At 37.1% G+C, this 21,340-nt stretch overlaps 2 protein-coding genes across 2 annotated transcripts; both read right to left on the bottom strand.

The window, feature by feature from the left end:
• Positions 1-612: 612 nt before the first annotated feature.
• On the bottom strand, positions 613-4,614 carry LOC133878664 (laccase-17-like). The gene is made up of 6 exons (XM_062317245.1): positions 4,445-4,614; positions 4,168-4,319; positions 3,709-3,953; positions 3,006-3,134; positions 1,632-2,582; positions 613-1,089 (listed from the first exon to the last, which is right to left on the bottom strand). Exons 1-6 carry the CDS (start codon positions 4,562-4,564, stop codon positions 959-961), a joined length of 1,728 nt encoding a protein of 575 aa, XP_062173229.1. The 5' UTR covers positions 4,565-4,614; the 3' UTR covers positions 613-958.
• Positions 4,615-8,466: 3,852 nt separating this feature from the next.
• Positions 8,467-9,450, bottom strand: LOC133876833 (protein FAR-RED IMPAIRED RESPONSE 1-like). Its single transcript, XM_062315075.1, has 4 exons — positions 8,962-9,450; positions 8,796-8,867; positions 8,635-8,703; positions 8,467-8,547 (listed from the first exon to the last, which is right to left on the bottom strand). Exons 1-4 carry the CDS (start codon positions 9,448-9,450, stop codon positions 8,467-8,469), a joined length of 711 nt encoding a protein of 236 aa, XP_062171059.1.
• Between the last annotated feature and the right edge of the window lie 11,890 nt (positions 9,451-21,340).

A 21,340-nucleotide genomic window follows, 5' to 3' on the forward strand; every position in this document is an offset into this window, starting at 1 on the left:
AGAGAATCGAAGATCTGTTAGCTCTCTAGCCGTTGCAGGTATGTGCTCAACAGTTTGTGTGAAATCTATCTTAGGAGTCAGCCCTAAGGTAAAGAAATCTATTAAAGACCCATTCAAATATGAGACTTGGTTGAGAAGCGTTCACAATGAGTTTCGTGTTATAGTTAAATGTACGACCATTGCAATAGGTTTTGTGAGTACGAGTGTTTTGTAACTCAATTGCTTTGTTTTTGGATAGTGGAGTTCCTGGGTTTGGCTACCCCAGAATGGTTTTTCTCTTTATAGAGTTTTCACTTCGTTAACAAATATCTTGTTTTTTTATTTTCTGCATTTAAAGATATTTTTGTTACATACAAACATACACACTTGGTTGTTAGAAGTCAATATTTATTTTCAGTTTTATTTTATTTAATAATTAGATTTGTCTTTGGTAATTAAAAGTCAGATTTCTTTAGCTATTAATTTAAGCCCAGTTTGATATTCTTCTCTCCTTTTGAGTTACCTTAATTAAAACCTTCAATCCATAGTTTTTGTTTAATTACGATCCTCCGCGGTAAAAACAATCATAGTTTTGATCAACTTTACATTCCAAGAGTAAAAGACAAACATATATTAAGTGAATAAGATAAATTTGTAATTGAAATGAAATAATGCTCATACATAGTGATACAATATTATTGAGGCTTCTCGCATTGACGTTATGAAAAAATTGAATGTTACCAAAAAAAAAAAAGAAAAAAAGAAAAAAAGGGAAAAAAAAAAAAAAATACTCATTTTCTATCCTTAGCTCCACATGGATGAACAAAACAATTATTGAAGATCAATCTCCCAATACCAAATGCCGAGGAAGAGCAAAAAAAAAAAAAAAAAAAAAAAGAGATAAAAAACAAAAGAAAAAGATATTAGAGACAATTCTAGTGGCCGGCAATGAATCAAGAAGTGTTGAGTCAAATTAAGGTCAACACTTGGGAAGATCTGCTGGTGGAGGAAGCAACTTCTGATTTGGGAGCTTTCCATCTAAGACTAACCAAGCCATCTTCAAACCCCAGCTCGTGTGGATCTCCAGGTGGCAATGCATGAACCATACCCCTGTTGCCCATAATTACCATCATCATTAGCTTCAAAAGTTAATCTTAGAACAAAACGGGATTTTGGAGTATAATTAATTATATCTGTCACCCTTCTAAACAAAATCATTATATTATAAAGAAAACTTTACTTAGTACATGATGTTTTATTATTTTCGCAATTATATTTTTAAATTTTAAAAAGTGTTAATTTAGTGTATTGATCTATCTTTTAATTTTTTTCAATTTCACAATTCTTTTAGGATTTTTTGTTAAAATTTTCAAAGATTCAAGCATGAGTATTTTCACAAATTCTGTAAAATCCTGACTAATGCTTAAAAAATTTTAAAGAGGGTTATTTTAGAAATTTGGACACTCCTCTATTAGAATTTAATGGAAAATTCTAACGGATGGGTAAAATTAAAAAAAAAATAAAAAAATTTGAAAGATAAATATACCAAATCGACATTTTTTAAAGTTTATAGATATAATTATAAAAGTGATGAAAGATTAGGCTTAGTGAAGTTTTTATATATATATATGATGCTCATCTTCATTTCTCACCTGGGTTATCTGCTAGAAACCGGATGGCAGCCCAACCACCTGAAGGCACACCCAAAGTGTTTCTTTCAATAGGGTCAACAAGATTGAAGTTTGCTGGGTCCTTATTGGGATCAAAGTTCCCAAAACCTTGGCCAACGACAAAGAAATTAAAGCCATGCAGATGAAAAGGGTGGCTCTCGACGCCAAGAATGCTTGTGTCCTGCATGACAAGCTCCACACTAGCGTTAAAAGGCAGAACCACTAGCTTTGTCCCATTTCCGACCATCGTGTTGTTAGGCGGGTTGCCGGTGTAGTTAAAAGGAAATATTGGACTGGTCGGGAAGTCAGGCCGATAAACTCCATTTGATTGCCCAAAGAAATGGGCTTGGAGGAGGGCAGTGGTCGGGACTGCAAAAGATACGTTATTCACAGAAGCTGCAAACATTGTTCCGTTAGGCTCCTGGCAGGTTTGGTTTTGGTGGCAGGGGCTTGTTCCAAGGCTTATTGTGAAGAAAAAGCGCTTGTCAACCTTCTGGGGGACATTTGCCGGGAATTGAGCACTTGCTAAGCTACGGAGTTTGGCCGTGAAATTTGTGACGAAGGAAGTGTCGTTGAGAGGGGGGAGAACCGGCTTGAAGAGTGGAAGCTTTTTAATGGATGAAGAGTACTGATATTCTAAGATGCCGGCAACAGTGGAATTGTCGAAAGTGCCTAGGCCAGTCACGTATGGTCTAGCAGACATGAAGAATGAGGCATTTGGGATGTGGTTTTTGGTCTTGAGAAGAACATTTGTGGTCTGTCCGGGGGTTATGACAACCGTGTCAGTCTCAAAGGGTTTAATATAAATAGCATCGGCTTCAACAACAGTAAGAGTGTGGTTTGCAATGCTGAAAAACAGCTCGTCATTGAGTGCTGCGTTGATTAGACGGAGAAGGTAAGTCTTTCCGGGCTTCACCTTCAGCTTGAACGTATCTGCCAAGACGTCCCATGCATTTATACAATTATACAAAAACACAAAATTTTATTTACCTTGCACAATAATATCGTTAACTAATAAAGAATCAAAAAATAAATATTAAGAAAAAATTAAAATACAAATTAATTTATATGGTTCGGCAATGTGTTTACGTCCACAAAAATATAGTTATATTTCAATATATAATTTAAGGTTATAACATAACATATTTTGAAAAAAAAAAAAAAATTCCTAATTATATTGAAATTTTGAAAAATAGCCACTATATTGACATTTTAGTATTATTCTTTATGTTTGTGAGTATATGATGGAGCCACTTGTTTGAAAAAAGAAAAAGAAAAAGAAATCATCAATTATCTCTTTTATATATATATATATATAACATTGCTTGAAAGTGCATGCAAACAGTTGATACGTACCTTTGGCGGAACAGTTATAGAGGGGCCCTGGAAGTCCATTGATAGTGTAGGCATCAGAGACATTTGGTCCTCCTCCTGTTTGTAGGGCTTGGGTAATGACTGCCTCGGGATCTGTATTCCACCACTCCCCTGATATTTTTTGGTGTCAAAGTTTGCATTAGTATATACATTGACAATGGGGGGAAGAGATTGAGAGTGCTTTTGGTATTGTGGTTTTGTAGATTAAAAATATGATTTTAAGTTAAATTATAATAATAAAAAAATGTATTATTTGAGTGTGTATTCTTAAAAAATTATGATTTGAAAACGTTAAAAAAAAAAAAATTAAAAAAAATACTATTTTCAAATCGTTGGGAGTAGAGTGTTATAAAAAATGCATGATTTTACACATTGTCAAGGGACAAGAGAGAGTAGGAGTGCATTTGGCATTGAGATTTCATAAACTAAAAGTGCGATTTTAAACTAAATCATTAAAAATATATTGTTTGAGAATGTTTTTGAGAAATTGCTCCTAGATAATGAAATGTGTTTATAAAAATGCGCGATATCTTAAATGTCAAATTACGATATTACTAAACAGTTAATTAAAACTAAAAAAAAAATAGTATTTTTCACCTATACGTTTTAAAATCGTTATTTTTAAATAGCATATTTTTAAATTTGAAAAAATAAACAAACCCTAGGTGGGGCATGTCTAGCATACCGAAGATTATGGGAACTTCCTTGTAGGGTTTGGCAAATGGGTAGGGAACGCCTTGCTTGGGAAGAATGATAAGAGGACCATAGAGAGTTGCTCTCAGCCATGATATATGGGCATGCCAGAAGAGAGTGCCTCTCTGCCCGACGATGGTGAAGTTGTACACATAGCTGTTGCCAATTTGAATGGGACATTGAGTCACATATGCTGGCCCATCAGCCCACCCTGATCGAAGCTGTCGAATGCCATGCCTGTTTAATTTACATCAAACATCATAATTGCAAATTAGATCATTGAGTTAGATTTAAGCAAGGCACAACATTAATTAATGAGACGATGATGATGACTATTACAAAAGCTTAAGTTGATCATAAGAAGCGGAACGTGATTTTAGTTTAAACTAATAAAAATAAATAAATTTAATCATTAAACTAATATTCTAAAAGAGTACATAAAATTCATTACCAATGGATGGAGACGTTGTTCTGGACATGGTTGACCACTTTGATTAGAAGACGGTCACCCTCTCTAGCTACTATGCGAGGCCCAGGAAACTGCCCGTTTACAGTGACAATGCTCTTCGTGTGGCACAGTCGTGTCACATTCTGTAAGTTGACCTACAAAAATATAATTACCTCAAAACTGTTAAAAAAATAATAAAAATGCAAATTTATAGGACTTTTCGAAGCTATATTTGTTTAAAATTAACTATTTAGGTGTAGAGTTGTGCATGCAAACATACATCAAACTTGTAGTGCCTGGTAATGCCTGCAACTGCGAGCTCAGGAATGAGACACAGAGTAACCAATGAGAACAGAAAGACTCCCGGAAATGCTGGAGAAGAAAGAAGAGAAACACCCATTTTTGTGTCTCTGTACGTAACCCTGAAACTCCCTGAGTGTACGTGTACAGTCGATGAGTTCTATTTGCCTCGAAGCTACATTCGTGGGGTTTATATAGGGGAGAAGAAAGGGTGTTTAATTGGTTGAGTAGGTGGCCGAAGTTAACGTGGAAAAAGTAGATAGCTGGAAGAGGAAACCAGAAGAGCTTCGATGACTATTTTAATATATATGAGCAGTTGTTAGAACAACTACTTTCTAGAGTGGTGTCAAAGACAATCAAATTCCTTTGACCTCCTTTCTGTTGAAGTCAAAACTTTTCCCTTCTTTGATGTAATGGATATCCATAACTGAACAGAAGTGATTTTGACCTACTTCCAAGTTTAGCAACAACGGAAGAAAAGAAAAAGAACAAAAAGGATAAGAAAAAGCTCTCTAGTTCTCTCTTTGACATTTGAATACGCTATCAAGCAGTGAAGAAGATCGAGGAGCTAATTAATTAAGTTGCAATATTTTTTTGCTTCAGGATTAATTATATCTCGATCTGCATGCTATTGCTGCAATAGATTTTAAAGTTATCATGTAAGCTCAAACTTCTGATTAATACGTGACGTCCAATACATGGAACATTAATTGAAATAAGAGGTAAATGATGAAAATAAAGTTCGAACTCATGACTTTTTTTAAAAGTATTCTCATATAAGTTATTTCATTCTCTCTTCCATCCAGAATGAAGGAGTGAGAAAAATCCTCCCATATAACCCATTTTTTCTTACTCAATTAGAAAGAAAAAAAGAAGTTAAATCATAACTTATTCCAAGCTTTTGGAATAAGTTGTATTGATTTAATTAACAAAAACTTATTTCCAATTAAGAAAACTTAGTTTTTTCATATCTTGCACTTTTGGTTTTATCTTATTTGATTTTTCATATATTTTTTTTTTAAAATGAAATTTTCACCAATATTAAAGCACGGAATGACATTATCCTGATGTAACTTTCTCAACCGTTATTCTTAGTAAGAAAGCAATAAATCAAGCAGTAGTCGCTTTAGAGGCAGATGGATGCAATAGTTTTAATATTTTCATGATCAGGACAGATCATAGATGCATGATTTCCTCTAGCTCAAGCATACGAACTAACTGCAAAAGCTTATTGACGAAGGACAGGCAAAACAAAAATGAACAGATTTGGATAGAGTTGAAGATATGGTTTCATTTCTACGCTTCTAATTAACAATCTTAATATAAGCTTCAAAGGTACCGATCGAACTTGTAGTTTGCACCAGTTATACGTCCTTATCTAGTGATTAAGTGTTGAACATATTTATATCATTCAATTAGTTAAATAAATGAAATTTTATTAATGGTGGCGTCCAACAGTAAAAGAAAGACCTTCCTGAACTTTATTTATTGTTATGTTTATTGCAGTACGTTGTATATTATATTATTTATGAAGGGAAATAATTAAATGGGAGAATTTTTAGAGTACGACGAGCTTAAGAGTATTGAAATTGTTTTCTCAAACATTTTATTTTGGATTAATTAAGTCCAGAATTGATGTTCTAGCTATCTGGTTTCAAGTCTTCTATCCGTATGATGCACTACAAAAAACTTATAACACCCCAGAAATTTTTTTAATAATAAATTAAAAGAGATTAGAATTTTTGATATAATATAGAGTATTAGAGATTGAAAATTTTATTAGGTATTTTATAAAACTTTTTGTATAACTTTTATATAGAATTTTTCTTTGTATATATATAAAATAATAGTAACAAAAAAAAAAAAGAAAAAAGAAAAAGAGAGGGAAGACACGTGAACCTTCTAAGACTAGTGGTGTTTTTAAGTTTTAGACGAATGGACTTCAATGCGTATTCAGAGAACATATGCTACCTCCACGTTTAAGCCATGTAAGAGGTCCCTGCAAAATAGCCACGAAACCCCCTTGCTGTCCCTCTTCCATACCCCCTCTCCTCTTTGGATCCGGCTTCAGTGCTGTAGTTTTAAACTACAGCACATCTGCCGTTAAAAAATAGAGGGCCCAGATCTGTTTAAACAAAACTAATCGTTTCACTTAAGTGAAACAAAACTGATGCTAACGTGCAAGAAAACGTCCGTTTGAAGAAGTTCCACTCCCTTTGAGTTTGAGTCTGGACTTTGGTGAGAGGAAGGCGAAAATGGAGGCATCGGACGAACATCCTGGCGTACCCACAAATCTAAACCTGCCAGGTTTTGTGCCATGTTTCCTTTCACAGTACTGCCTTTGTTTCTTCTATGTGTCTGTCGACAAAGATGAATGAGAAGAAACATGTCTACAGCCAGAATAGCTTGTCTTTTTGGAAACCGAATTGCTTGGATTGGCGGCGACTGCAATCCAAGAGGCCATACGCTCAGTCCCAAGAGGAGAGCTTCGGCGTCGGCATTCTATTGTGGTGGAATTTGTTGTAAGCTTTAGACCGTTGCTTTTTCTTTTTCTTTGAGGGTTTGTTTGGTTGCAGAGAAAATGCAGGAAAATATGAGGGAGAAAAAAGGTTTGCAGTTTAATTTCCCTGAGTTTTTTCGATGCTTCTTTGAAATTGTGAATGGGAAATGGGTCTATATCGAGTGAGAGCTTGTTTCTGGGTATGAGCTAGAGTGAGGAATTATCAATGAGGGTTATGTGAAATTTGTATTTGTCAAAGTCAGGCATGCAAGGAATCGTGGTTTCTTGTGAGTTTCCCAAATGGGTGTGAGCTAAAGGGAGGAACTTTTATGTTAGTTTTTGTGCGCTATTTGATATTGGGTATGTGTGATTGGATTCACATTGAGTGCTAGCAACTGCTCATGAGTTTGATATTGCAAAATAGTTTGATGGGAAAAAGGATGAGTTTGTTTTGCTGCAAATTTCAATTAAGAAGAGAACAATGGTTTTTCATTGTTTTAATTAAATTTAAAATCTTATGCTTCCATTGAGTTTCTGTAGGAAGGGTTCTGCTTTTCCTGAATTATGTGCTAAAATGATTTATTTCTTCCAAGTTTGTAAGTTTGGCGAGGATCAGCTGGATCCCCTCCATATGCCTATGAATCTGCCATTAAAGGACAGGTTCACAACCTTTCTTAGATGCATTCCTGCTGTACTTCTTCTGTGCAATGCTTTTCTTGGGTATTATTTACATAAATATGTATATTTTTTTGTTCTTCCCCTGAGGTGGTGGTGTTGGATTTTGCAGGACAGACAAAGAGTAATGGATATACTGCTGCTTCAGCATGAAATATTCATGATGAAGAATATATTCACCATCATTATCCTCCACAATCACCCAAAATGGCTCCACATATATCCATGAACTTTGTCCTCCCACTGAAAGTCTGGTGTTATTGTCAACTCAACCCTCAAAACAGTGCCAGTAATTGGCTGAACATATGCTGCTAGGTTAAGTTTGGGGAATTGGTGGATGAATTTATGGAGCTGTATTTGAGTTGAACAAATCTGTTGTTGTGTTAGTCTTGTATATATACAGAACATGCAATGTAATTTAGAATCACTTCAATACAACAGAGAACTTTTCTCTCAAACTTCTCTTTTCTTTCTCTCATATGGCTAGATTTCTTGCATTTCATTCATTCTGAATCGATTAGAACCTATTTACAAAATAGTACGAAGCTTGGTTACTGATCTATAAGAGACTAGCAAAGATTAGGTGAGGTGAGTCATAACTCATAAGTAGCCTGAACATGGGAAAATATTAACTTCTACAATTTAAAAAATTAGCCTCATATCCGGTTCCATTTACACACTCAGAAGTGTATTACCAAAAGAAAGAGCAATACATCATAAGTTCTACCCACAAACATCAAACATTGATCGTTCTTGTAATTCAGATCACAAAAGATCTAACCACTGCAATCCATTGTGGCAAACATACATGCTGCAATCTATTCCAACTAAAGATTAGGGAAGAAATCCCAAGGAGTTCTGTCATGGATGTTCAAACTTGTAAGGAGACTTGATGTACTCTCGGTATCCTACAATTAAAATGAAGAGAGAATTAATATAATCATTATCACTAGCATTATATATATGCCTTCATTTAAATGAAGAAAGAATGGTACCTGATGTAGTGAGGTAGGGTAAAGACTACAAGGGTCATTAGCACTTGCAAAATGAGGCGTGTACAAATCCTATGTCATATATTACTGATCAATAATTGTATGCAAATGATTAGAACTATCTAAAACGAAAAACAAACAAGAAAAATGTGAAAGATTGGTACCTGATCTGAATGACAGGATGATAAAGGATTAGAACTATCAACTCCATGAATAGATGAAGTTGTACATTGGCCCTATTTCAATTATACTCTAATCAATAAATGAAGCTTTTATTAAATAAATAATATGTATAAATGTGAAGAAAAAAAAAAGTATTCAGACTATTACTTGTAAATACTGATTTGCTTGTGGGGGATGATTGTTGATATTTTTCTTCTTCTTTTTAGCCACTTCAATGCAACTTTTGAACCGTCGCTTTCCCTTACAACCTTGCTTCTTTTTTAGGCCTATAGCACTTATGTTTGTCGTCTCATCTAATGGATTTTCTAGAGAATGATCGACTTGGTAAAGATCGGATTTCCTTCTCACGACATCTTCAATCTTTTTGCTCAACTCAGTATAGTTTTCCAATGCTATTTTGTATCCTTCTTCACATTCAACTGCTCGACTGATAAGCTTGACATACAAGGGGCACAAGGATTTGTATCGATTTGTGACTTTTAAATTGGTGTCTATTATTATTTCATGTCCATTGAAGTCTTGCACAATCTCATTCTTTGCATTTTTTGTCCGTCTCTTAAGAATGTACTTCTCAGGAAGTACCTTGATATTCATAACATCAAGAATTTTTAAAGTATGACCACACAAAATCCACATCTTTCAAACTTTCTGCAACTACATGAAACATTGTTTTCTAAAGAGTTCCAAATGACTCTATAATCTTTAGGCTTACCATATATTGACACTATATATTCATGAGAAAAGTTTCTTTCGATATGCTCCTTGACAAAAGCTCATTGGAACTCTTCGTATTTCTTTTGAAACTTTAAGAATGGTTGAGATGTATAAATCTGTGATGCTTGTATCAACATAGGTGACTTCATCTTAATTTTTGGTAACTTTTGCCTTAAATTATACTCCGCTAGCAATTCCTTGTAGCGCTTATCATTCAGTAATCTTTCAAAATGTGTGAAGAACTTTACAATATCATAATCTGACTGTAAATAATCCTTCAGGTCAGCATTCAAACTTTCACTCAATTGTGTCGAAGTCATTCCTGCAGAAAAAGACATCTTAACATATGCCTTAGCCCATTTCTCTTTCACTTCAAATAAACTTTGTAGCCAAGAATTGTCATATACGTTGTGCTTATGAAGTATATCATTCCAAGCACTAAGAAACTCCTCTTCCTCTTCCCAAAATTTAAAACATGCATTGAGATCACTTCTAAACCTATTCTCACCTCTTAATAAATGACCAACATGTTTCAAAGCATTTTGCATTAAATGCCACGTACACAATCGATGGTAAGTATCAGGCATTACTAATGAGATAGCTTTTGCCATTGCTGGATCTTGATCAGTAAATATTGTATTTGGCTTCTTCCCCGACATTGCCTCAAAGAAAGTTTCAAACAACTATTGGAAGGACTCTATAGTTTCATCGTATAAAAGTGCAGCCCCAAATATCACAACCTCTCTATGATGATTAAACCCAACAAACATTGCAAGCGGTCGATACTCCTTATTAGTTCTGTATGTCGTATCGAAAGAAACTACATCACCAAATAACTTATAATCAATAATCATTTGTGCATCTGCCCAAAAAATATTTGTTATTTGTTCTGCAGCATCCAACTGTACTGCATAATAAAAGGAAGAATTCTCTCGCTTTTGCTTTTGAAAGTATCTAAGTAAACTCCCAGCTTCGCCATATTTCAGCTCTCGTTGTCGTTTGTTGTGAAGGTAATTCTTTTGATCTTGCTTGGTGTAACCAAGAACATCTTTCCCACCGGCTTGCTTGCTCATGAACTCATATGAATCCTTTAATTTTATACCACTAGCCTCAGCCAAATCAATTTCTAATTCTTGTGCTTTTGAGATCTTCCTTTGTGACGGCATCATGTGAGCACATTGTGGAACATGAAGAGCATGATTATGACTGAGCTCAAGACTATGTACATAATATTTCCCCTTTTTTTTTTATCAACTCGAATTTTCATATGTGCTTGGCAACCTGTCCTTGTTTCAGCTCGGTCATACGTTTTTTGACCATCTGTCTCCCATTCATGTCGAAATCCTTCTTTACAACATACAAATTTTCTTGAAGTCACTACGCCATCTACCTTTCTTTTATTACCCCAATCTTTACGAATACTAAATCCATAATTTCGTCCATACTCATTATAGAAGTCGTACGCCTCTTGTTCAGAACCAAACTCAATGCCAAGCTTTGGAGTATAATCAATAACCACATTTTGATCATTGTTCTTGTTCGTCTCCTCCATGTAACTATTCAAAAGATAAATTAAAATGTGTAAGAATATAGAAGTCTTGTTAGAACATGCTAGAATATTAATTAATGAAGTGAATGATGCTAGTTGTTTACAAATCTGTTTGCAATCAAATTTTTAAAAACCAATGGGTTTGCTCACAAACAAAGGAACCAACTAGTTTTTCTTTTTTCTTTTTTTATGTTGCCCATGTTTATTTATTTGTTTCTATTTGAAACTAGTAAAATCGTTGATAGCAAGACAATGGTATTGGCAGTATACAAATATGCAGAAACAAAATCTGCAAAACAGAAAACTATCACAAACATCGTGAAGATGACTTCAGTCAGTGAGGTTTCCACTTCTTTTTTTATTTTCATAAGAAAAATAGGAAAACAGAGGATGTTACTTATGTGTACAGGCTCTGTGCTAAAGTTTCTTCCCAAAAAATAATCAAGTATACAATTAGTAAAAAAATCATGTAAAACAAAATAATCAAGTATACAGTGGGATTTGAATCTATTAATAGAAGCCTCTTGCCAAAACTAAAAACCGATAACCCAATACTGAAATTTGTATAGCCCATTGAATCTTTGCATAAACTCAAATTCAGCTCATAATTTTTTTCCCTTTCAAAAACAAATACACCCCTTTCACAACCAAACTAATTCTTTCATACAATACCATCTGAAAAAAAAAATCTGTTTTGCTTTCAAAAACAAAAAGAAATTACAAAATGGTAAACCCAATACACAAAACATAAACTAACCTTCCATGGGAGTCTTGGAAAACCTCTGTAGCTGAAAACAAAGGGTCCATTTTAGTATGTATTCAGATTCTACAGATTCAAAAATAAGTTGATATATATCAGCCGGCCCTTAGAAAGCACAAGTTCACTTAAGCTGGACAAACAATGCGAGGCACTCCAAAATATTATGCTTCCGATCATAATACTGCAGTCAACCAACACTGTCGTTCCTCCTTCCTCAAGCAACACTGTCTTTTCTCATTCCCGCGCTGTTTCCTGTTTCAAGCAACACTGTCGTTCCTCCTTCCTTAGACGGCGTAAGTGGAAAACGTCAACCACATTTTCTTTTTCAGTTTTGTTAGATAAGTGAAACGGCTGTGTTTTGTTTAAACAGATCTGGGCCCTCCATTTTTTAACAGCAGATGTGCTGTAGTTTTAAACTACAGCACTGAAGCCGGATCCCTCCTCTTTTCCTCTTTCTCTTTTCTTTTCGGAAAATGATAGGTGGGGGACAAATAGCCGTCCCCCATCACCCTCTTTTAGTTTTTAAAATAAAAAAATAAATGAATTTGTCTTAGGACAAATTTTTATTTTTTTTGATTTAAAAATGAAAAAGGGAGTGATGGGAGACAGAATGTATCACTGCTCCTTCTTTTCTTCTTACCATTTCTTCTTCCTTCTTTTTTCTTCCACCCGACCGGAACAAGAGAGAGATCAGAGGAGAGCAACCCAGAGAGATCGAGATCGAGACGCAGAGAGAGAGAGAGAGAGAGCTGAAGAGAGTAGCACCGTGAAAGGCTGTGTCAGCGCCATAGATGATAATAGACAACCCAGTACCGGGGGTTCCCAAGCTCAGAAGCTATTCCAAAGGTAATTCCTAGTGATTTTGTAAGATTTATGTCTAAATTTCTTGGGCCGATTGATGAATGAGAAAAGATGAAATTTAGGTATTTTGATGTGGTTATCTTGGTTTTGAACCGATTAGACTGGGGATTTGTTCTCTTTTGAAATTCCAGACAAAATGGGTATTAATTTTGGGAAATTGATGGGTCTATAGATGTTAAAAATTTCTAGATTTTCTCTTTTGTTGGGTTGATTGTTTTTGTAATATTTGGATTGTTTGATGATAGAACCCGAACTGGTAGATGATTTCTTTTGTTGTTTTGAGATTCTTTTCCCCTTGTTATGACCGAATGGGTGTAAAATTGTTGTAAATTTTGGAGTCTAATTCTTCCCCTATTTTCGGGTGGCAGTGGCTAAATGCGATTGAAGGATTAATTTTTGTGTGTTTGGATTTCAAATTGTGATATTTTGGTGGATGATTTAGTATGTTGAGTTCTCTTTTGATGGCCGAATAGAGTATGAAGCCTATAGAGATTCTGGGTTTGTTTTTGTGTGAAGATTTTTGATGGATTTTTATTTGAAAATTCTGAGGTTGATGTCATAAGCTTGGTTTGGGTTGTTAATGCTAGAAGGTGAGATTAATAGGTAATTTTGGTTTCTTGATTTAGCTTATGGGGTTTGAAATATTGGTTGGGTGATTTGAGAGTTGTTTTGATTATGATTTTGGGTCTATTTTTGTTGAAGGATTCTCGGTTTTGTGGGTATATAAATTGGTGTTGGTGTATTGATGGGAAGAAGGGTAATGATACGGTTTAAGAATTTTTGGTTAGATGATATGTTGTCTCTTTTTTTTCATGACGCTATGTCCTTATAAAAATATATATTTAAATGATCTTGTTGGGAATTTTTATGAAAGACTTTTGGTTAGTGGCCGATTGTGTTGAAATCTTGTTTATGAAAAATTTTGTTAGGATTCAATATATTGAAAATTTTTGATCCATTGGTTAAATTAAGGATAAATTATGGGTTTGCTTGAGAATGTTGGTTTTCTATTTTACTATTTATTGTTGGATGATTTTTATTGCATTGAGTTTATGCTTAAAGGCTTGAGGATTTATCCTGTTTTGGACAAATTGATGAGAACCAAATTCTCTGTTTATGATCGGTAAGTGTTTATGTTTTAGAAAAGATTTTGTTGAAGGAAACTGTGTTGTAGTTTGTCTTAATGGCTGTATGGAGTTTTGTTGTGAAATTGCATGGATTATGTGTGGGAATTTAGTTGTGCTGGATGTCAATAGTTTAGTTTGTTAGCATAACAAAGTTTTTTGGGCTTCTAATATTTCGGAATCTTTATGTACTCATTCAGGTTTGAAATAAGTGATGTTGCTGGATTCTATTATGTTGCCATGAGCTCGGCTTGGTGTTGGTTTGTTTATGGAGTTTTGGACTAAAGATTAGGTGATTTAAGGGAGTTGCTGTTTTTGGAGATTTTCTATGATTTAGGCTGAGTGAGTTCATGTTTATTGGTGATTTAGTCACTAAGTAGTAATGTGGACTTATGAATATTGATAGGCAGTACAATTTGGAGACCAATGGTTACATGTTATGTAATATATATATATATACTTTAGTTTAAGTTTTAGGCTTTAAATTTCATATTATTCTTCTAAGTTTCTTCTTTCAATTTATTTAGGTTGGTCAACCTCAACGCTAATGGCAAGTCCAGGTAAGGGAACACAACCTTTAAATCCCAGCGAAATTTTAATAGAACTTTTTCAAGAGAAAAAGTCGGGGATTTTCTTAAAACTCTTTCACTTCTCTATATTACTTGTCTTTTTAAATTCTGTCATGATATTACACTTATTATCAAAGGTGATTGAGAATTTATGTGATTAAATGATGTAGATAAAATTATAACTCTCAAAGTATGAATTATGAATGAGTTACACGTGCACCATATGAATGAAGTTAATGAAATTATGATTTTTGAAATATGTGTTATATGATGATTTCATGAGGTTATGTATAGTTGTATTTGTACACCATATCGTATATGTTGCATTGGGAATTCATTACAAGTTCTTTTTGGAGGTATAAACAAAAGAAACAACTAAGGTTGTTAGGGTCCTCCTACACGTGGGACAATAAGGGATACAATTAGCAAAAGTGTACAGTATACATAAACAAAAGAACTGCACAAGTTAGTTTTGTTTTCTAAACGGTCCCATCTTCTATAGAAATCCCAGGTACTGTTTTGTTACTACTGCTACACCACGTCACAGTGGGTCCAAAAGTCCCACTCGTAGGGTCATATGTCCGGGTCTTTAATAACCAGCAGACCCACGGGCACTCCTGTCCTCACCACTATAACAAACAACGCCATCAGGTAAGAGTTCTGTTTGTTGAAGAGTGAGTTTGTTTGCTTGTGCGTGTAAGGACAATGTGCGATACAATTTTGTAGAAGAGAGGGACGAACAAGTGGTGTTCAGCATTTTGCATGAGGGACAAATGTAAACAAAGGATAAGGAGATCATGACCAATGTGATACATGCAGGTGAGGGTGACTTGTTATATATATATATTAGTGTTCTAACTAGGCCACATTTCACTTCTAGAATTCACTCATATTTTTTTTTCCATCCTTTAATACTTAATAACATCTTATTTATTTATCTTTAAAAAAATGAAATATTTATAGGACTTAATCTCTTTTAATTATACCCAAAATAAAAAATAATAAAAAATTCTAATTATTAAATATTTTTCTGGGGAGTTATAACCTTCCCTCATGAAAATTTCGTCATTGAAATTTGCTTATCCAAACAAACGCATTACATTGCAACTACCCATATATATATATATATATATATATATATAAAACCTTACCCGCTATTGCGAACCTTAATAATTCTCAGCAAACAAGTATGGATATTTCTTGCGTATATCATCTTCTAATTCCCATGACGCCTCTTCAATTTCATGATTTCTCCATAGAACTTTTACTAATGGAATGCTTTTGGTACGTAGCTCTTGAACTTTGCGATCTAATAGCTTCACTGGAATTTCCTCATAAGTCAAGTTTTCTTGTAGCTGTAGGGACTCGTACTTGATGACATACGATGGATCAGAGATGTACTCCCTCAACATAGAGACATGAAAAACGTCGTGTACTCTTGCTAGACTTGGTGGTAACGCTAACCGGTAAGCTATTGGGCCTACTCTTTCCAAGATTTCAAACGGTCCGACTTAGCGGGTATTCAATTTCTTTTTCTTGCCGAATCTAGTGACTCCCTTCATAGGTGCCACTCTAAGAAACACTTTGTCACCTTCTGAAAATTCCAAGGTTGACAATCTTTGTTGAATTAAAACAACCTTATCTAAGGTATCTTGTACGATATCCGGTCCTAGAATTATCCGTTCACCTAGCTCGTCCCAATAAAGCGGAGAACGACATTTTTGCCCATACAGTGCTTCGTACGGTGCCATCCCAATACTAGCTTGAAAGTTGTTGTTGTAGGAGAATTCCATTAAAGGAAGATAGCGCGCCCAACTACCACTGAAATCCAATACGCAAGCTTGTAGCATGTCTTCTAGTGTTTGAATGGTCCTCTCTGATTGTCTGTTGGTCTGAGGATGGTAGGCGGTACTAAATCGCAATTTAGTACCCATTGCTTCTTGTAAGCTCTTCCAGAATCTTGACGTGAAATGAGGATCTCTATCTGACACTATCGATTCGGGTACTCCTTGCAATCTGATTATCTCCTGTATATAAAGTTCTGTTAGCTTCTCCAGAGAATATTTTACCCTTACTGGTATAAAATGAGCAACTTTAGATAATCTATCCATGATCACCCATATTGCATCGTGCCCAGCTTGAGTTCGTGGTAATCCCACCAAAAAGTTCATAACAATTGCCTCCCATTTCCATACCGGTATCTCCAAAGGTTGCAACAGTCCTACAGGTCTCTGATTTTCCGCTTTAACTTGTTGACACGCCGAGCTTCGTTTTACAAATTCAGCAACATCTCATTTCATTCCATTCCACCAGAAATAACCTTTAAGACCACGATACATCTTAGTTCCTCCAGGATGCACCGAATATAGTGAGAAGTGTGCCTCTTCTAAGATCAGTTTCTTTATCTCTTCATCATTTAGAACACAAATTCTATTTTGGTACATGAGCAGCCCATCTGTTGTCATATAAAAACCCAATCCCTTGTTGATCTTGTCCTTTATGATGTAGGACAATCTGAGGAGGTGCCTCGGATGGTTGACAATGTCATCCCGGATAATATCCGAGACAAGGTTTCTGGATCGGCACATAGCCGAGATATGTTGGGAGTTGTCTCGACAAATAACCGAGACCCGCCTTGGTCCTATTCAGAAAATAACCGAGACCCATCTCGGTCCCATTTAGCAAATAACTGAGACCCAGCTCGGTAAACCGAGCTGAAGATTCCGGCCAAAGGATCAGCTGAGCGGAATTCCTAAAAGGACAATCGAACAGATTTTCTAGAGATTTTGTGCGGAAATCATGGAAGAGTTGCTGACTTCCATACTTTATTTTGATAATTATTTTGTAGTACTTTTCCTTAAAACTTGGGATTCCCTTGTCCATCAAATCTACTCTCATTAATGAGGATTTGATGACATCTTTTATTTATTATTTATATCCTTTACAAGCCTTAAGGCTTCACTATAAATAGAGAGACAATGTAAGAAAAGAAGATATTGAATTGAAACTGCTTTCCTTTCAACTTGTGAGTTGATTGTTGTGTTTGAGAACGAAGTTTCTCTTTCACTGTTTATCCCTTCTGCCTGTGCTACGTCAATTGGTATCAGAGCCTTGACTACCCTGGTTTGATGGCAAGAGACGGAAACGACGGTAACCACTCCGACGGTGAAGAACGTGGAGTGCAGGCCCTTTGGGCAGCCATAGACGCCCGAGATCAGCAACTTCTTCGCATGGAACGCACATTTGAAGTGTTACAGCAGGCCTTTGCCAGACTCAGCGTTGACGGCAACAGGAACCATGAAACCCCCCTGGAATCACGTCCACGAAGAGGCTCGTGACCATCTCGGCTTAGAACATGACCTTGGACCTCGACAAAGGCATCAACCCTTCGAAGAGTCATCTTGTGAGGAAGAAGACCACTTCCGGGAAGGAGAATGAGGTAGAAGAAGGCCGAAAAATGCCCACAGTTTCCGGGTAAAAATTGACCTTCCTAATTTTGATGGTCATCTCCACGTCGAGAACTTCCTTGATTGGATTCTCGAGGTAGAGAATTTCTTTGCCTACATGCAGACTCCAGAGGCACAACAAGTGAAATTGGTGGTGTACAAGTTGCGTGGAGGGCATTAGCCTGGTGGGAACAAACGCAGAGCAACCGGAGAAGGCAAGGAAAACAACCGGTTTGGACATGGCTAAAAATGAAGAAGTTGATGAAGGCTCGGTTCATATCCCCCAGACTATGAGAAAATGTTATACCAGCAGTTCCAGAATTGTCGACAGGGAACTCGGTCAGTAACGGAATATACTGAGGAGTTTTATCAATTGGACTCTCGGAACAATCTGTCCTAGACGGAGGGGCAGCAAGTAGCTCGGTATATTGGCGGGTTGCGCTTGGCCATTCAAGATCAAGTCTCGTTACATATGGTGTAGACTTTGTCCGAGGCTGTGAACCTAGCCATGAAGATCAAGTCGCAGATGGCGCGACACTCGGGTCAGTCACAAGCTTTTAGGCAGACCGAGAAAAAGGGAGAATCGACGATTGTACCGAACTCTCAACAAAGGTCACAGCCCCGACAGTTTCAGGGTGAGAGTAGTAACACCCAGAAAGCTAAAGGAGTGTCCTATCCCCCTCGGGAAAAGGAAGTTGGCAGCAGCAGTAACAACCCGTACGCCAAGCCTATTCTAGGCAAGTGTTTCAGGTGTGGCCAACCAGGTCACCGATCTAATGAGTGCCCGAACTGACGTATGGTAAATATGGTGGACTCGGCGGAAGGAGTCTTACCAGAAGAATCGGTAGGAACCGAGGAGGATGAACTCGGTGAATATGAAGGAGGAGAATTCACTGAGGGTGACAATGAAGAGTTCGCCAATTGCGTAGTCCAGAGAGTGTTGTTATCTTTGAAGCTTGAAGAACCAACACAGCGGCACAACATCTTCAAAACCCAATGTACTATCAATCAGAAGGTGTGCAATCTGATTATTGATAGTGAGAGCTGCGAGAATATTGTCTCTCAGAATTAGTTGACGCGTTGCAACTAAAAATCGAGAAGCACCCGAGCCCCTACACGATCAGTTGGATCAAGAAAGGAGCCGAGACGAGAGTCACAGACACTTGCTGAGTGCCTCTCAATCGGGCAGTCTTACCAAGACGAGGTTAAATGCGATGTTGTAGACATGGATGCCTGCCATGTATTGTTGAGACGACCGTGGCAGTACGATGTAGATGCCACATATAAGGGTCAGGACAATGTCTACCTCTTTTGGTGGCATGGGAAGAAGATTATATTAGTACCGACAGGGACTAATAACACACCTCAAAGTCCTACCACGACAAGCAAACCATCTTTCCTTACCCTCGAAGAAACGGAGTTTATGCAGGAAGTGAAAACTGCAGAGACAATGTTAACTATGGTAGTTAAGGGTGTCGAGTCAGAGTCAAAGGCAGATATTCCTAAATTGATTCGGTCAACGCTGGATGAGTATGGGGATCTCGTGCCAGCTGAATTACCGATCGAATTACCTCCCGTGAGGGACATTCAGCACCAGATTGACTTAGTGCCGGGAGCAAGTCTTCCTAACCTTCCCTACTATAGAATGAGTCCCGAGGAGCATAAGATCCTCCAAGAGCAAGTAGAGGATCTGATTCGAAAGGGTTTGATCAAGGAGAGCCTAAGTCCTTGCGTCGTGCCGGAGTTACTGATTCCAAAGAAGGATGGAAGCTAGAGGATGTGTGTTGACAGCCGAGCCATCAACAAAATCACGGTGAAGTATCGATTCCCCATTCCGAGGCTACATGATATGCTCCATATGTTAGCAAGGGCAAAGGTCTTTTCAAAACTTGACCTACGCAGCGGCTATCACCAAATTCGGATTCGACCCGATGACGAATGGAAGACAGCCTTCAAGACGAAGGAGGGTTTGTATGAATGGCTGGTGATGCCATTTGGGCTTTCGAATGCACCGAGCACATTCATGCGGGTAATGAATCAAGTGTTGAAGCCTTTCATCAGTAAATTTGTTGTAGTTTATTTCGATGATATCTTGATTTATAGCCAAAATTCTGAGGAACATCTGAAGCAAGTATGAGAAGTTCTGAGTGTGCTGAGGGAGAACAAGCTATACCTCAATTTGAAGAAATGCACTTTCCTTACGGACAAGTTGCTCTTCCTCAGATTTATTGTAGGTGCCGAGGGCATACAAGTAGATGAGGAGAAGGTCCGAGCCATTCGAGAGTGGCCGACACCCACTACGGTCGGACAAGTCCGAAGCTTCTACGTTTTGGCAACTTTTTACCGAAGGTTCATTCGGAATTTCAGCAGCTTGGTAGCTCCAATTACCAAGTGCTTGAAGAAGGGGCAATTCCGATGGCGAGATGAGTAGGAGGCCAGTTTTGCCATAATCATGGAACGACTATCCACAGCGCCGGTCCTAGCTTTACCCGACTTCGAGAAGTTATTTGAAGTAGATTGTGATTCCTCCATTGTAGGGATTGGGGCAGTGTTGTCGCATGAAGGTCGGCCTGTCGAATTTTTCAGTGAGAAGCTAAATAAAGCTCGGTAGAAGTGGACAACCTATGAACTTGAGTTCTACGCGGTTATCCGAGCCCTGAAGCATTGCGAGCATTATCTGATTCATCGGGAATTTGTTCTGAACAGTGATCATCAAGCTCTGAAGTTTGTCAACACGCAGAACACAATGAACTGGATGCAAGCCCGGTGGATTGCTTTCATGCAGAAATTTACTTTTGTAATGAAGCATAAGTCTGGAAAATAGAATAAGGTGGCGGATGCCTTGAGCCAACGCTTAGCTATGCTCATGACCTTACAGTCTGAGATAACAAGCCTAGAGCACTTACGGGCTTTATATGCCGATGATGAAGATTTCAATGAGGATTGGGAGAAGTGTATGTTGATGCAACCAAATGCCGACTTCCACATTCATGAGGGATATCTGTTTCGAGGAAATCAACTTTGTGTTCCCCGAACCTCTTTACGTGAACAGATCTTGCGGGAGTTACATGGAGGAGGTCTCGGAGGTCGTGTGGGTCGGGACAAAACCATTTCCTTGGTTTCAGATCGGTATTATTGTCCTCAGCTTAAGCGAGATGTCGACAAATTTGTGCAAAAGTGTTCTGTATGTCAGACCGAAAAACGAGGCACGCAAAATACTGGACTATACACTCATTTGCCAGTGCCCTAGGCCATTTAGGAATACCTAAGCATGGATTTCGTGCTCGGGCTTCCGAGGACCGAACGAGGTATGGATTCTATTTTTGTAGTCGTTGATCGGTTCTCCAAAATGGCACACTTCATTCCCTGAAGGAAAATAGCATACGATACCCACGTAGCCCATCTCTTCTTCCGAGAAGTAGTTCGGTTACATGGAGTGCCAAAATCCATCACCTCGGACCGAGATGTCAAATTCCTCAGCCACTTCTGGAGGACTTTGTGGC

The sequence above is a fragment of the Alnus glutinosa genome, chromosome 9 (genome assembly GCF_958979055.1).
Source record: "Alnus glutinosa chromosome 9, dhAlnGlut1.1, whole genome shotgun sequence".
NCBI classification, from domain to species: Eukaryota; Viridiplantae; Streptophyta; class Magnoliopsida; order Fagales; family Betulaceae; genus Alnus; species Alnus glutinosa.